The following is a 12,274-nucleotide window of genomic DNA, read 5'->3' as shown; positions in this document are numbered from 1 at the left end:
AATATTTTCAGAGTATAAAAACTCATTAAAATTTCTTCAAATCTTAGGAAAATGTTAATTTGTTATTATAACTATTTACTCTAAATTGTTATAAAACACTAAATTTAATTCATATTAAACTGTTATCAAGTACTGGTGACTTTGAAACAATCAAAGTGTTATTATTAAAGCAGAACCAGTTTTCTTTTTAATTCAACATTTGCTTAATATAAAACAAACTATCCACTTTGTAATTTTGATGTAGACTTTTAAAATAAGTCTCTTTACACATTTTTTTTTACATAGTTGTTTTTAAAGATATACTAATATAGCCATTTGGATAAATAATTTTTAACTCAGTTGTTCTTGTGTATAACAAAGCCTACTACTCTCTTAGATAATATCTTACTAAGACAGGACGTAATGATGGAAAAATAGTGGCTGATGTATTTGTTTGAGACAGGTCATTGTGATTGGTGATAAATGACTTTAGGGCAATATATTGGTTTAATTCTTTGAGTTCTTCCAAGTTTACACACAGATGGTGGTGCAGGCTGGAAAAGTTCAGCTGCAAAAGGCTTGAAATCACACTTTCGTGAACAGCTTGCTCATTCAAACATTAACCAAGATTGTTCAATAATCAATGTCTTATTAAGGATTACTATATGGTTTAAATCCCACTTAAATTGTTTGATTAAGTAGGAAAATATGGTTAAATATATTCAGGAATAACCCTAAATTATCCTGTTGAGGAGTTAAGGGAGAAAATGCGTATATTAGCTAATATGTTTGGTCACTAGTGCCCTACAAGGGTTGGGGTGTAAAAGCTTCTAATCTTGAAACACTTGCTGTGCAGAAGAGTCCTGAGGTGAACTGAGACAGAGCTACTCATAAGGCATTTTTTGACAAATCTATATATGATTAAACTTTTAGTATAGGATCATTTTACAAAAAGCCTCAGATGAAGCTTCAAATTTCAATTGCCTATTTGGATGCCAACCTAAAATATGCATAAATTTTGTTTGCAGTGCACTTAGTCGCTCAGTCGTGTCCAACTCTTTGTGACCCCATGGACTGTAGCTCCTCTGTCCATGTGGATTCCACAGGCAAGAATACTGGAGTGGACTGCCATGCCCTCCTCCAGGGGATCTTCCCAATCCAGGTATCGAACCCAGGTCTCCTGCATTGCAGGCAGATTCTTTACCATCTGAGCCACCAGGGAAGCCCACAAATTATGTGGAATATACAAAATTCTTCTTGGGAGCTGAGGAAATTGCTCTGAAACACAGGTCCAAGGAGGGGTCACATGTTAGCAGCAGACAGCAAAAACAAAGAGGTTTCAATAGAACTACCATTGCCAGTCTCACCCAACCACCAACACCCATGACCACGTTACCAGGGCAGATAGTCCTTCTGTATCCACAGGAGATTGGTGCCAGGACCCCCAGAGACACCAAAATCCACAAGTGTTTAAATCCCTTGTATAGTGCAATATTTGCCTATAACTTATGCAAACCCTCAGGGATACTTTAAATCATCTCCAGATTACTTATAATACCCAATACAACATAAAGTCTATGTAAATAAAGTTTTGCTTTTTGGAACTTTCTGGATTTTTTTTTCAATTTATTTTTGACTGACGGTTGAATCTTTGGATACAGAACCCATGGATACGGAGGGCCAACTGTACTCTCAACTGCAGACTCTCACATTTGTGATGAACAGCTTCTCACATGGGCAACTCGGTGCAGTATGTACCTAGATAAGTAGCAAGGACATATATGTTTAATAATGTTTCTCCTAACTAGCACTGGGAAGGCCAGATAAATGATGGAAGATAAATATATCTTTCATTCTACTTTTAACAGATGCCTCAAAGCAAATTTGGAAAAGTATCCTCCCAGATACAACATTAGCCACATATTTATATTAATAGTTATATGTAACTACCTCTTGTTGCTTTGCTAAATTCCCATAACACTTATGATCCCACTCATTCATGCAGCATTTAACAAATATTTCTAAATATCACAGCTGTATATTTTATACTACGTAACTAAAAAACAGAATATGTTCAACTGTTATAGAAACAAGGAGCTGTGGAACAGTAATTAATGCTGTTTTACAGATCCATTATCAATCGAGAAAATGTTTCTTAATGAATCTCAGATGCCTTCACTTTTGAACATTTTTAATTTTGAAATATACCATCTAAAACCCCATTAAACAAACGAGTGGGGCTCAAAAGTGGCTGCATATTGTGTGGCGAGTCTCTTTTAGGAAAAACGTAAGTTTATAATGCCTTATATATTTTTCTTACAATAACAAGAACAAATGTAAAATTCAGCGGGGATATAAGATGACGAATATAAACTCTTTAAATACAAGGGCTCAATACTTCTTTGCTTTCCCCCACAGTGACCAATAAAGTTCTAGACACTGTTAGTACTTATTTGATATGGACTAATTAATGGGATGGTTGATATAGTTGATATGGACTAATTAATGGGATGGTTAGATAGCATCACCGATTCAATGGACATGAACTTGAGCAAACCCCGGCAGATAGTGGAGGACAGGGAAGCCTGGTGTGCTTAGGGTCAAAAACAATTGGAAAATAGTAACTGAACAACAACAATGATAATTTTAGAAAAGTAAAACTCTGCAATTCTTTGAAAATAAAGCCATTCTACCATCTCTTCAAAACAAAAGGAAATTAACAACATTAAAGTGAAGAATATGTAAAAGGAAAAAATCCAGTCATCCAATCAGCACTCACCACAATCACAAAAACATCCTCTAATTTGGTGTTTATTTTACTGATTTTCTTTGACCATTAATCTTACATTAAGATTCAAGGTAAATATTAAACAAGCTTCTTAATGACCCAAAAAAAAGAAACACTGGACCTCACTGAAATAAATTAGAATATTATGATGGAGGTGGGGGAGGGCAGAACTAAAATTCTATGTTCTCCAAGGTGAAGAGCAAAGTTTCTTGTATATACTTTTAGGGTTTAAAAACCAATACAGCTAAGTCTCATTATTTTAATTATAGTTAAAATAAAACCCTATTTAACACCAAACATTTTGCCTCCAGAAAAGCACCAAAGGTCTACAATATATTGGAAAACAACTTACAAAGGAGAATAACCCTGAATTGTTTCCTCATTTCTTATCTTTCCATATGAAATGAACTGAAGGTTAGTTATACCTTCAGTACAGTGAGTCCCTCTGCCTCTCCTCCCCCTTACCATTTACTTCCTAAATCATAATATGTCATCATCCCCTCTGGCCACAGTAATTGATCCAGAGGAGGAAACCTGATCCAGGCCTGAGCCAATCAAGCTTCTCTCGGGAATGTGATTGTGAGAGATGCCTATCACCTAAGAGAGCATCCTAAAAACGGCCAGTTCTGCCTGCTGAGATCCAAGGAGCTGCCGAAGGCCAGGCCACTCCAAGGTTTAGCCATCTAGGTCTTCCTTTAGGCATAGCCCCATTTTGCTTAAGACAGTCTCTTTTCCATTGTTTATAAAGAATCCAAAGTATTTACAAAACAAAGTCACCGCAAGACGGTATGTATACAGCCCATTCTCTAAATTCAAGTCCTGCACTGGTAATAACTGAATATAAGATAATAAACTTATGTACACCTGAAACTAATACTGTAAATCAACTACAGTTCAATTAAAAACTAATTTCTAAAAAAGTTAATTTCTAAATTTTAATATCTATGCAATCAAGAATAATCCTCTAAAACATGGTACTGGAGGACACAGGGATAATATATTATTTAGTTGTTTTGCATCTGTTCTCTTAAATATCATAAAAGTCATTATAAAATTATGATTTTCCTCAGAGACTTGCCACACAATATGAAGCCACTTTGGGGCTCCACTGGTTGGTTTCTTGGGGTTTTAGATTGTATATTTCAAAATAAAAATATTTAGCTCTTTTATACTGTTTTCATACACTTTTTCCCCCAATTTGATTTTAAACTTAATAAACTCAGATGACAAGTGTTTTAAATTTTCTTTCCATAGTTCATTAGAGGCTATCAAGCCCAACTCTGTAATAAAAGTTTGGATCAGGAAATGTTGTTATATGTAAGTTTCTAAGAAGGTCCAAGAGAGGAAAGAAAAAAAGAAAGGAAAGGAAAAGAAAAAAAAATTTTTTTAGATTGGAATGAAATGACACTAGTCTGCAAAAGTGACTCCTGAGTCTTGACTTAGTTTGCTACTAGGTCTTCCTCTTTTCCAAAATCACTCAAACTAAGTGAGTTTCTGAGAGGAGATGGAAACAGTCAATGTTACAAACCTGAAAGAAAGGTACCTCTTTTCCATCTACTAGCAAGTGTTAAGGGCTGTTCATGCACGTAGCCCATAGGCATTACTCAGGCCACTTAGTTTGGCCTCCAAAATAGTCTGTGTCTTCTCTTTGTCCTTGTTCCTCTGAATACATGAATACTATACTGTAATCATAAAGATCAAAATGAACATCAATCAAAAAAAGTCAGAATAAACACTATGGATTACAGCATAGAGTAGCAATGGCCTTTGAACTATTCTAGCAACCAAAAAAGGGTTCCCACTTCATATCTAGTCTTCAAGTTCCTTAGAAACCTAACAGTCTTGTTTTGAGTTGGTGCTGATTACCTGTGTTGATTTTCTTGATAAAGGCCGTTCCGGCCCGTGTCCCATTGTTGATTTCACTATTTGCCAAAACTAAAACACAGCAATCCACAGCAATAAAGGAATTATAAACAAGGATGACTGTTCTTTTATAAAAACACTCAAATAACTGCAATTAGCTTGTGATTCCAAAGTAGAGCAGGTTTAAGTTACCGGCAGTAAGCTGATCAAATTAAACTATTCAACAGTAACCAGACACGCTAGCTAGGAAAACATATACAGGGTATCTGAATTTCTTTTTAGCAAAGACATCCAAGTGCACTGCTCAGTTATCTCTTAAAGGCTTAAGACATCTGCTTTACCTTACAGTATTACATTTACCTTCCAGTTTCATACACAGATAAGTGTCACATGGATGACAAAAATCTCAGGTACCTCGTATTTTGTACCTTAAATTACATTATAAAACAACTCACAAGGAAAATGGAAAGAGAAATAGACTTGGAGGATCTCAGGTTCCTGATTAAGAAGCTCCAGATTCTAGGTGCATGTGTGTGCTCTAATATACACACTTAACAAGGGTCAGAGATGACCACAGTCATAGATAGGAGGATCAGACATGCAACCAAAAAAATGCATAAACCAATGTTATGCAGCTCTTTATAAATTCCAGATAAAAACACCCCTAATCATTAAAACATCTATGGAGATATTTTCTTAAAACACACTGACATTGAACTGCAGATTTCAAGTCAAAAAAATTTTCTCTCATGAATAAAATCCTTCCTTTAAAAGGGTTTTCAAAACATAATACAGACAAAAGTCCCATTTTAAAAAATGTCATGGGACCTCCTATTTTGTAAAGAGGAATTTTATTACATTGAATTAAATATAATTAAAAGTTGGTTCAATGTAAAGAACCATCCATCTTGGAGCCAGAGTAGTCATGGGAACTGTCCTCTATTAACTGTCCCTTTTTTTTTAAATTGAGCATACAACAAATTGAGAAGGCAATGGCACCCCACTCCAGCACTCTTGCCTAGAAAATCCCATGGATGGAGAAGCCTGGTAGGTTGCAGTCCATGGGGTCGCTGAGGGTCGGACACGACTGAGCGACTTCACTTTCACTTTTCACTTTCATGCACTGGAGAAGGAAATGGCAACCCACTCCAGTGTTCTTGCCTGGAGAATCCCAGGGACGGGGGAGCCTGGTGGGCTGCCGTCTCTGGGGTCGCACAGAGTCGGACACGACTGAAGTGACTTAGCATACAACAAACTGTGGAAAATTCTTAGAGATGGGACTACCAGACCACCTTACCTGCCACCTGAGAATCCTGTGTGCAAGTCAAGAAGCAACAGTTAGAACTGGACATGGAACAATGGACTGGTTCAAAATTGGGAAAGGAGTACATCAAGGCTGTATACTATCACCCTGTTTATTTAACTTCTATGCAGAGCACATCATGCGAAATGCTGGGCTGGATGAATCACAAGCTGAAATCTTCAACCCTGAATATTCATTTGAAGGACTGATGCTGAAGCTAACGCTCCAATACTTTGGCCACCTGAGGCTAAGAGCTGATTCCCTGGAAAAGACCCTGATGCTGGGAAAGACTGAGGGCGCGAGGAGTAGGGGGTGACAGAGGATGAGATGGTTGGATGGCATCATCGACTCAATGGACATGAGTTTGAGCAAACTCCTGGAGATAGTGAAGGACGGAAGCCTGGTGTGCTGCTGTTCATGGGATCACAAAGAGTTGGACACAACTTAGCAACACAACAACAACCCATAGTTGATTTACAATGTTGTGTTAGTTTCAGGTAGACAGTGAAGTGATTCGTTATACACACATATATACCTTTTTTTTTTTCAGATTCCTTTCCCTTATAGGTTATTACAAAACATTGCGTTCCCTGTGCTATACACACTTTACTGTTCTTTTCAAATGCTTTCCCCAGACAATACTGAATACCTCAACATCCCTTTTTCTACTGATAAAAAGTACTCTAACATCACCAATCTTCACTTACTGTTATGTAGCTAATCCACATTAATCTTTGGTGTCAACACTGACTTAGTCCCCAAAACATACATAGATTTGTATCCAATTACTGTTAAGTAAGCTATTAAGTATATTATCAATTTACAAGTTCACTCTAGATTTGTTCTAGGCAAGGATTTTTCCTAAAGATACTTAAAACGACCAAACTAATCCACCCTTTCTCACCAAAATTAAAGAAATAATATTGGTCAGATTACTGAAGATAATTTCATATAATTAAAAAAATTTATGCCTCAAAAATAAAGATAATGCCGTATTATCTATACTAATACAGTAAGCTTAAATAGTGAACAACTTTGAGATCTACTGCCCTCAGCAAAGAAAAACTGTTTAATAGAAACACATGGCAGTCAACTGAAATTTGTTGAGGAAATGCACAAAAATTATACAATTATCAGTTATCTATTTTCTCATAGATACAGGAGATAAAACTTTAAAGGAGTAAAGCCTTTGAACATAATAGTACAAAATAAAAAAAATACTAGCTAAAAATACTATGTAACAATTGTTAATCCAAGAAACGCTGGGGATTCCACATTAAGCTCACATCAATAGTCAATTAAATTGCCCAGGAATATATTAAAAATAATAAGGCTTCCCCAGTGGCTCAGCGGCAAAGAATTCGCCTGCAATGCAGGAGACACAGGAGATGTGGGTTCAGTCCCTGAGTGGGGAAGATCCTCTGGAGGAGGGCATGGCAACCCACTCCAGTATCCTTGCCTGGAGAATCCCATGAACAGAGGAGCCTTGTGGGCTACTGCTCATAGGGTCACAGTCAGACACAACTGAAGTGACTGAGCATGAGTATTAAAATAATACAGTAAAGAGCTAAACTACGGAATTCAAAGAAATTTCTAAGGGTGATCCAGGTCACACAATATATATTTGTTAAGTATTTACTTCCTCTCTGCCTCACATGGCTTCCCTAGTGGCTCAGATGGTAAAGAATCTGCCTGCAATGCAGGAGACCTGGGTTTGATCCCCAGGTTGGAAAGGATCTCCTGAAGGAGGGCATGGCAACTTACTCCAGTATTCTTGCCTGGAGAATCCCATGGAGAGAGGAGCCTAGCGGGCTACAGTCCACGGGGTCACAAAGAATCGATACAACTGAGCGACAAAGCACACACTGCCTCATGTAGTACTGGGTGCTATGGAAGAAAACAAAAAGGGAATGAGTCCTCTTTCTGAGAAACCTACATTCTAATAGTACTAAATCACTTCAGTTGTGTCCGACTCTGCACTGGCAGGTGGGTCTTAGCACTAGCACCACCTGGAAAGCATTCTATTAGGGAAAGCACAATAATCCAAGAAAGTAGGATTTAACCAAGTACACCACACAGTGGTAATCACTTATGTACTATCTTGGAAAATACTATATATAGAAAACAATCCTGATATGAGACAAAGAAACAACAATTGTTATAAAACTGGAAGAATGGCTTACCTTAAATGCTAATTCTCCACCAGCTTCAAAATTATGGAAGGTGGTTTAGAAGATAATTTTAGCTGTGTAAGGTCAAGGCATTAAAAGAACACTGAAGTTATTTTCTTTTAAATTATCTCTCAACCCTTCTGAGTATTTCAAAGAGAAAGTCTCAGTTGCTGCTGATATGTCTTTTGCATTTCTTTATCACTTGCTAATAGCTGGTTTCAGATCCTTCAGATACCCACATCTAGCTACAAACTTTTTTTTCATTGTGCTTAGTTTTATGGCCAACTTTACATACAGCATGTGACAGGACATACTTTCCCTTTATAATTAATTTTACTTAGTATTTCCTCTTTATATTAACATTAAAACCCTGGGGAAAATCACAAAGAAAGGAAATACTGTTCTAGCTACCCCGATCACAGGCAACTAACCTCATGCCTGTCATAGCCAAGACTACCAAGCTTTACTTTCACCAGAACAATAAACAAGCCCATGCTTAAGGCCTGATATAAAGTACAATAGTCAAAATCTCTGTAGTTTCTATTCAACGAAATAAAGAAAATAGAGGCTAATTTACTTTGAGGGAATTGGGGTAGGTGGACAGTAATAGACCTTCTAATAAAACTATTTTTGTGTTGCCAGGAAGGGGCCTTCCTATTCCCATATTTTAACCTTTTGAAAAACCCACACTAACACCCTTCTCCATCCCCACCCTGGCAATACTTTTTAACTAACAGTTGTCCACTAGACTATAAACACCTTGTGAGCACAAGCCGTGCCTTTGTTAGCTAAAACTCTGGGGCTAAGTAGTCCCCTATAGATATTTATTATGCGATTGTTGGATGAATGAACTATGCCAGAAATTGGTCCTATACTTAATTCTTCTTCTCTTTTTCTTAGAAGACCTATTGAATTAAGTCATCCTTCCATGCAAGTCCTACACACTTATTTAAGGATCTAAAGTATAAGTATCTAACAAGTTATAACTTCCTATAAATCCCAAATCTAAAATGATGATGAAAATGCCACAAGCTTTGCACCTATTCTTTCCAAAAAGACATTTTATATTTAAAATAAAGTTACATGCAATGTCAGCTTTTCTTTTAAAAAACTGTATTTTTATTGGGAGAAATTCCTTATTTTATGATTCCATTAGAGACACATTATGTGTATACCACTTCTGGAGAAACACTACAAAATCTGAGCTTATGGCATGAATATGACAAAATATACTGATTAAACTCTAAAAAGTGCATATTATTTTCAATAATACACAAAACTTAAATCATCAGAGAAATTCAGGTCCAAATGTCCTTCCAAAAGTTGACTTTTTCCAGCTCTCTATACATCTTAAGAATTTCAACAGTCCATAACTATCAATTGTATAACTCAGGAGAACTTCACTAAGAGATGTCAGCTTACTGGGACTGACCAAATAATATAGTTACCAAAGTAAATCACAACAGATATTCTTAAATCTATTCATTATCTATCTACCAGCATTAACAAGACATTAAGAATCCTTTGGGTTCTTAAAACACTAGAAGAATATAAATTTTTAAAATTATATAAGGAAGGTAGTAAGTAAAATTTTACAGGTGAGTCAAATCTGCCTAACAAGTTTGCTCATACATGTCTCCTCTATCTTCAGCTAACACTGAAGCCAAACTTTGCTCCTTATCAATCACTTCTCTCCAGACTTTCCAAGGGCATCAGATCAGATCAGCCCATGACCTCCTTCAAAACTACTTTTTGCAGTAACATGGTAATACCCTCTCCAACCATCAAGCGAGTTCTACTTCTTTTCAAAGTGATTATTAAAACTGAGGATCTTTTAGAATGAAGGAAAAATGGTGACATCCCCCAAAACTTCTTACAACCTATAATATATTGTTATTTATGTTAGCTATTTCTGTATAAAAGAATTTGCCTGCAATGCAGGAGACCTGGGTTCGATTCTTGGGTTGGGAAGATCCCCTGGAGAAGGAAATGGCAACCCACTGGAGTATTCTTGCCTGGAGAATCCCATGGACAAAGGAGCCCAGTGGGCTACAGTCCATGGGTTTGCAACAGTTGGACAGGACTTAGCAACTAAACCACAACCATTTCTGTATAAGGAAGATATCAGAAATGACAGTGAAGTAGATAAAGGGATCTCCAACCTCTCCTCCCGCCCAGAGTTAGGTATTCCCATACTTTGCCACAGCACAGCAATATAGGATCTTAAGAGAAAAGGAAGGTGATGGTCAGTCTTCTGGAGCAGCTCCTACAGCAGTATGAGGCAATACCTTTAGGCGTGTCATGAGTAACCTTCTATGTGTGTAGCCAGAGAGGTGGAAGAATAGAAGACTGGAAGAGAAGTGGTGGTGTTAATAATAAGAAGCAACTTAACCCCAAAACGGGCAGGATGGATTTCCTCAGGCAAAAACCAAAATTTTCTCATTTAACTTTTGATGTACTTATTATTACTTTTTTCTGTCTGCCAAAATGGTATTCAATTTTAGGTTCAGTCCGACTCTTTGCGACCCCATGAATCGCAGCACACCAGGCCTCCCTGTCCATCACCAACTCCCGGAGTTCACCCAGACTCACGTCCATCGAGTCAGTGATGCCATCCAGCCATCTCATTCTCTGCAGTCCCCTTCTCCTCCTGCCCCCAATCCCTCCCAGCATCAGAGTCTTTTCCAATGAGTCAACTCTTCGCATGAGGTGGCCAAAGTACTGGAGTTGGTAGAACACTTGTAATCAAGCAGGCCTACGAACTTGTTAGAATGCGCACAGCATTATTATATTATGCCATGTACACAGTTCATGAAGAAGAAACATTCTTGCAACCTAAACAGCAGTTAACTTCAGACATTACCATTCGTTCTGAAAGGGCTTATTGCTCAACTATTTCGAATTTTGAAATTCGTAACAGTTAACTATGAGCCTTTAGAAAGGACCAGCCTCTTGGCTGCTTCAAAGCAAACGACAAATAGGAAGAAAGCTTACAATGAAAACCACGAGTCTTCCGGGAGGAAGTATATTACCATTCCATTTCCCGAAAGTTCACTCTAGGTGTGAGCGTTAACAATGTAAATATTTATAAATACTAGATCTGACACTTGTATTCTTTTACTTGCCTCACTCGTAAAAGAGCTGGGATGCCTACCTTTAGGACTAACAAGTAAAATTAACCTTCCTTAGTATAACCGTGTACCAAGTAAAAAAAGGGGCCATTACACGGTTATAAACCGCCCTAAAGCCCAGAAGTGGATTCTCATGTCAACAAAGTGGACCCGAAGAGGCAAAGCTCGGCAAGCTCGGGCCGGCAGGTGGGGGAGTGGCGAGTCTGGATTTCTGGGCGTTTCGGCCCGGTTGGTATCCCCTGGGCGTATGGGTGATGACGGGGACGATTTTGCGGCCCCTTAGGGTCTCTGCCCGGAGCCGGCAGCAGGCCTCGGGCGGTAGCTCCTCAAACTCGAACGGTCTCCCATCTCCACCCCGGCCCCAGTACTGGGTTTGAGCACTGGTCCTCGGACCGAACACTGCAACTCCCCAGGCATCGCGCATCTCAAGGGCTCCCAGAGTCAAGCCGCATTTTCCTCCTGAGCCATTACGAGCCCGCAGCCCGAGACCCAGGTCAGGGGTCTCCGACCTCCCGCCATTTCTCCACGTCGCCGCAGCTCGTAGTAAGAGGAAAGAACCTCAAGGTGACACCTTATTTCGGACGGTGGATGCGAGTTCTGGGCCAGAGCTCAGGGGCCGGCTTCCCGTCAAAGCCCTGCCGCCTCACCTGGCAGCGGCACACGATGTCGGCGTCCTGCGCCAGCAGATCCACCACCTTCCCCTTGCCTTCGTCGCCCCACTGCGCGCCGAGCACCACCGTCACCCGGTTCCCTCCAGGCCGCGCCCTGGGGCGGCCGCAGTCGCCGTTGGGCAAGGAGGATGCCGCCGATGCCGCCGGGTTGGTCTCGGCAAACGCCATGGCTCCGGAGACACGAGGAGAGCCCGAAGGGGAGGCGGGTAGCTTGAAGTGCGCGAACTGAGCTGCCCAGCGGTAGCCAGCCACATGCGGAGGAAGAAGGAGCCAGAGCCAGCCCGGCCCCGCCCCGCCTGCCGGGTCGCCACCCTCCCGCCAGGCCCGCCCCGCGCTCCCGCCGCCCTCTCAGAGGAACACCAGGACCT

At 39.5% G+C, this 12,274-nt stretch overlaps 1 protein-coding gene across 1 annotated transcript in view; it reads right to left on the bottom strand.

The window, feature by feature from the left end:
* ADSS2 (adenylosuccinate synthase 2) overlaps positions 1-12,234 on the bottom strand; it is a 32,702-nt gene extending 20,468 nt beyond the window's left edge. Inside the window, exon 1 of the mRNA XM_055582104.1 lies at positions 11,883-12,234. Coding sequence (XP_055438079.1) covers positions 11,883-12,074 — 192 coding nt within the window. The 5' untranslated portion in view covers positions 12,075-12,234. The remainder of the gene's footprint in view (positions 1-11,882) is intronic.
* Positions 12,235-12,274: the final 40 nt, after the last annotated feature.

The sequence above is a fragment of the Bubalus kerabau genome, chromosome 5, assembly GCF_029407905.1.
Source record: "Bubalus kerabau isolate K-KA32 ecotype Philippines breed swamp buffalo chromosome 5, PCC_UOA_SB_1v2, whole genome shotgun sequence".
In the NCBI taxonomy this organism is placed as follows: domain Eukaryota; kingdom Metazoa; phylum Chordata; class Mammalia; order Artiodactyla; family Bovidae; genus Bubalus; species Bubalus kerabau.
Note: the sequence above shows the minus strand (reverse complement) of the source record. Positions and strands in the feature narration are given on the sequence as shown.